Raw genomic sequence first — 5,213 nt, 5'->3', positions numbered from 1 at the left:
AGGCAGAGAGCTCACATTAGCATCTGGGAGTCTCAGCATGTTCAAAGGGTACAAGCCCCCAGGAATGACTCCTTGGTCTGAAGGAGGGACCAGGGTTCCCAGGCGGGGAGCTCAGTCCGGGGTGGAGATCAATGGGCCCACGCAGCTCAGCAAAGGGGAAGCCCTGATCCAAACCCAAGATGGCTGGCTGGACCCCAGGATGCTGTATACTGTAGCCGTGATCGTGGGGCCAGGGATGGACAGCTCCAAACAGCCTGCAGGAGAGTCCTTTGGAGCAGCACTGTTGGCAAAGAGAGGACTCTTGAATCCCTCTCAAAAAGTGAGCTAGAGACCTGAGAGAGCCTGCACTGTGGTCGTTTGAAGCAGCGAAATTGAGGTCTCTTCTTCTTGACTATCATGTGATGGCTTCTGGATTTAATGGGGGAAGAAGTGTGGAAAAGGCCAAGGATCCAAACTGGCGAATTTCCTGATCTTCGAGCCCCTGTCCGCTCTCCAGACAGCGGAACTGCCGGGGTATATTTTCCTTTTTTCGACCCTGCAACAGCTTCTTTAAACTGTTTAAATGAGAATGTCCTTGGCTCAGAGAGTACTACTTACCTGGCTTTTCACATTACTCTTCTTGATCATGTTGGTGTTGAAGCTGGATGAGAAGGCACCTTGGAACTGGTTCCTCATATTTATTCCAGTCTGGATATTTGATACTATCCTTCTTGTCATGCTGATTGTGAAAATGGCTGGGCGATGTAAGTCTGGCTTTGACCCTCGACATGGATCACACAATATTAAAAAAAAAGCCTGGTACCTCATTGCAATGTTACTTAAATTAGCCTTCTGTCTTGCACTCTGTGCTAAACTGGAACAGTTTACTACCATGAATCTGTCCTATGTCTTCATTCCTTTATGGGCCTTGCTGGCTGGGGCTTTGATAGAGCTTGGATATAATGTCTTTTTTGTGAGAGACTGACTTCTAAGGACATCAGATCATTTTATTGCTGATCAGCAAGCTATTATTAAAGTGTACTGAATCTTTGCAAGCTTGAAGAATGCCAGAGAACTGAGAAAAATACCAAATGTAATTTTATACTGCTTCCATTAAAATAATCTTGGTGACTTCTAGTTGACCCAAAACCTGATTATTCCGTATTTGAGTTATTAATACCCTTATTGTCCTATATGAATAAAGTTTGTTTTGGATCTTAAAAAAAAAAAAAAAAAAAAAGTGAGCTAGACTTGACCATCACCACTGAGTTAACATAATCTGTCAAAGTTCATTTTCACACAACAAACACCTAATTGTGGTAAATAATTCCAACAATACAGATATATCCAGAGTAACCTTCCAGGAAGTAATCAATATTATCAATTTGCTATGTATTTTTCTATGCCCCTTTCCTATGCTTTTGTGTACACATATATGTGTATACACAAATATATACTTTTTTTGCAGAAATAGTTATATGTATTATTTTGCTTTATTCATGTAATGTTATGTCTCTGAGGGTTTTCTAGGTTAGTAACCTCTTTTCCTTTTAAAAACTAGCTACTATCTAAAATTCTGTTATATGAATGGTTTATAATTAACTTAACCAAGCTTCCAGTTTTGACATTTAGCAGGTTTGGGGATTTCTTGGTTATCAAATAATTTGCTGTGAATGTGTATCATATACTTTGTAGTGCATATATATATATATATATATACACACACACAATATGATAAATATTGTATATACTAAGACCACTACATGTCAACTGTGAAAGTGGTTAAGACAGACAATCTTAAGAGTTCTCAGCACAAACAGAAACATTTTTTAAAATATTTCCTCACTGTTGTATCTCTAAGAGATGATAGTTGTCCACTCAACTTATGGTGATAATCATTTCATGATGGATGTAAGTCACATCATTAAGTTTTATACCTTTAACATGTACAGTGCTGTATGTCAATTATATATCAGTAAAGCTGAAAGGAAAAAAAAAAAAGAGACCATACAATCTACACTTCCTTCCACAGCAAAGGAGACATGGATTTCTCACATACTGATCAAGTACATTTGTAGCTTTGCTTCCCAAGTCAAATGTTTTAAAATTTTATTTATGTTTTTCTTGAAGTAATTGATTTACTATGCTGTGTTAGTTTTAGGTGTACAGCAAAGTGATTCAGTTATCAGTTCAGTTCAGTTCAGTGGCTCAGTCGTGTCCGACTCTTTGCGACCCCATGAATCGCAGCACGCCAGGCCTCCCTGTCCATCACCAACTCCCAGAGTTTGCTCAAACCCATGTCCATCAAGTTGGTGATGCCATCCAGCCATCTTATCCTCTCTCATCCCCTTCTCCTCCTGCCCCCAATCCCTCTCAGCATCAGGGTCTTTTCCAATGAGTCAACTCTTCGCATGAGGTGGCCAAAGTACTGGAGTTTCAGCTTTAGCATCAGTCTTTCCAATGAACACCAAGGACTGATCTCCTTTAGGATGGACTGGTTGGATCTCCTTGCAGTCCAAGGGACTCTCAAGAGTCTTCTCCAACACCATAGTTCAAAAGATTCAGTTATACATGTATACAAATGTCTATTCTTTTTCAGTTTCTCTTCTATTATAGGTATTGGTTCAAATGGTAAAGAATCCACCGGCAATGCAGGAGACCAGGGTTTGATCCCTGGGTCAGGAAGGTCCCCTGGAGAAGGGATTAGCCACCCACTTCAGTACTCTTGCCTGGAGAATTCCATGGGCAGAGGAGGCTGGTAGGCTACAGTCCATGGGGTTGCAAAGAATTGGACATGACTAAGTGACTAATATAGATATTACAAGGCATGGAATAGAGTTCCCTGTCCTATACCGTAGGTCCTTGTTGTTTATCTATTTTATATACAGTAGTGTGTATCTGTTAATCTCAACCTCCTAATTTATCCCTCCCCTCTTAAGTTTTTAATGGACTAGTTGAAGCTTCTAGTCTCATCCTCCCCTTGGCATGTATCTCAACTGGGAATATGAGGCAGTGAATACTAAGCACAGTAAAGGAATTTAACTAGAGAAATTGTATAACACAATATAATCTGCTTGTTATTGTAGTACTTTGAGTTTCCAATATGAAGCAAAGCATAATTAAGGCCTGTAATGTCTTGCTGAATAGGCATTGCAAGAACAGATGCTGCAAGATTATTAAAGAGAGACTCTGTACAATAATAATGATGATGCTTGACCTTTATTAAGCATGAAATTGTCTGGCAGGTCCTGCATTTGTACTTTGTGTGAATCATCTCACTGAAGGCTCACAAGCCTATGGAGTTGCTTCCATGGGCATCATGTCACAGAGGAAGACAAAACCCACTGGAAAAAAATAAATAAATAAATAAAGGAGGAAAAAAAAAAAACAAAAGAAACAAAGAATGGCATTCCTTGTAAACACTTCAAACCCACCATGGATCCACTGATGTGGAATTTCCAATGGCAGTGTCAGAGGAGCCACCCAACTTGGCCAGGCAAAACAATAGCCCCTTGCATGTGTTATCTTACAACAGAAGGTACTGGTAAGGAACTCAGAACTACAGGTTACCACTAACTGGAAGAATTCAGGAAAGGTCAAAAGGAGGGATGAGCTGCGAGTCCAAATATCTTGCTAACCTCCCAGAATCCTTTTCACTGGAATCTATCTTGGCTGTGAGGCATGCACCACCAGGAAGGACCCTGAGTCAGAATGATTAGCCAGAGACAACCCAGAAACTAACCCCATTACCATAAAATCTGAGATTGGGAGCCAGTTCCCCTGGGTTCCCTTGGCCTTCAGCTCTATATCTGGGTGTCCTTTTCAAATAAAGATTCTTGCTTTGTCAGCATGTGTGTCTCCTCAGATAATTCATTTCTGAATGTTAGATAAGAGCCCACTCACAGACCCTGGAAGAGGTTTCCCTTCCTGCAACAAATGGCGACTCTGGTGGGATCTCTTCTTCACTACAACTGACATCTTGACCACTTGGGGTACTCAGATACCAGTTCACCCACTGATGGACCAGACCCAGTGGTCACAACTGGGGCCATTTTGTCCCTGGTCTCCTCCTGACGTGGATGACTGGCCAGAATCATCCCTGGTCTTGACCAGGGAAGGAACAGGAGATTTTATTGACCTCTTTCCCCTTCCCTCTCTCTTTCCTCTTTTCAACCTCCCCTATCCTATCTTTTTTTCTTCTGTCCTGGTCCTGGACACAGGAGTCTGGTTGGAGGGCCTCAGCCTGATCTGAGGGTTGACACCTGATCACCTCTGGTGGGCAGAGAACTCTAATTCTGGTTCAGGTCTGGTATCTGGCCTCTAGTTTCAGGTAGGGTTGAGTTCCCAACCTCCCTTCCTGAAAGCCCAGGGGAAAGTCTCATAACACCTTTATCTGCAAGAGACCACCAGGTGTCTGTAAGGGCACCCCCTTAGTCCCTCCACCATCCAACTCTTCTTTCAGCCTAGCCTCTTTCCCTCCCTTTGAAACCTTGAAGACCTGAGATATTTCTATGTACTCTGTTCATACTTGGAACTGAAGTTCGTGTCTCTGAAGGAGGTTTCCTGAGAGACTGCAATCTTATATTTTAGGAAATGTTTGATGAGGACAGCTGGATCTGTGTGTATTTTATACTTTGAGCTCTGTGTTGTGGTTTGTGATGGCCATTCTGCCTTGTGACATGGGGTAACATTGTGTGGTCACCATTTTGTTTAGACATAAGATAAAGTTGGTTTTAACAAAACTCTTAAAAACTGGTTTCAAAACTAGTTTTTTCTGCATATACAGTGAGTATAAGCAAGCTTGTTCAAACGGCTTTCTGACCCTGAGGGAACAAGTCCTAGTAGATTGAGGAATGAAAAAGTACTAAAAAGAGTTATGTACAATCAGGATTTTCTAAGATTGGATTGAATTTAGCTGGGTAAATGGATTAGAACAAGACTGGATTTGGTTTCTCCCTCCAAAGTATTCTAGAAATGCTGCTTTTGACAACAGATACTGTGTTTATTTGCCTCTAAATGATTTGCATTTGCTTTTGTGATCTCTTGTTACTTTCAATAGGGAATAAGTATTGTTTCACAGTGACTAACGATCTTATTTGACCACGTGCTTTTAAAACTTTTTGACAAGTGTCCCAAATACCAAATTTTAATTAAAGTTCTTTTGATTTCCAAGTAAATTTGGGATAATTTAGAGGGCCTTTGAAGTATCTTGCATACCGGGCTGGATGAATCAC

The 5,213-nt window shown here is 41.1% G+C and overlaps 1 protein-coding gene across 1 annotated transcript; it reads left to right on the top strand.

Moving 5' to 3' along the window:
* The first annotated feature begins 362 nt into the window (after window positions 1-362).
* Window positions 363-1,116, top strand: LOC122693386 (transmembrane protein 60). Its single transcript, XM_043900884.1, has one exon. The coding sequence runs from the start codon at window positions 563-565 to the stop codon at window positions 962-964; it is 402 nt and encodes a 133-aa protein (XP_043756819.1). The 5' UTR covers window positions 363-562; the 3' UTR covers window positions 965-1,116.
* The last annotated feature ends 4,097 nt before the right edge of the window (window positions 1,117-5,213 follow it).

The sequence above is a fragment of the Cervus elaphus genome, chromosome 5, assembly GCF_910594005.1.
Source record: "Cervus elaphus chromosome 5, mCerEla1.1, whole genome shotgun sequence".
Lineage (NCBI taxonomy): Eukaryota > Metazoa > Chordata > Mammalia > Artiodactyla > Cervidae > Cervus > Cervus elaphus.
Note: the sequence above shows the minus strand (reverse complement) of the source record. Positions and strands in the feature narration are given on the sequence as shown.

Coding starts and splice junctions, on each gene's coding strand:
- LOC122693386 (XM_043900884.1), top strand. CDS start 563: ATGAGAATGTCCTTGGCTCAGAGAGTACTACTTACCTGGCTTTTCACA.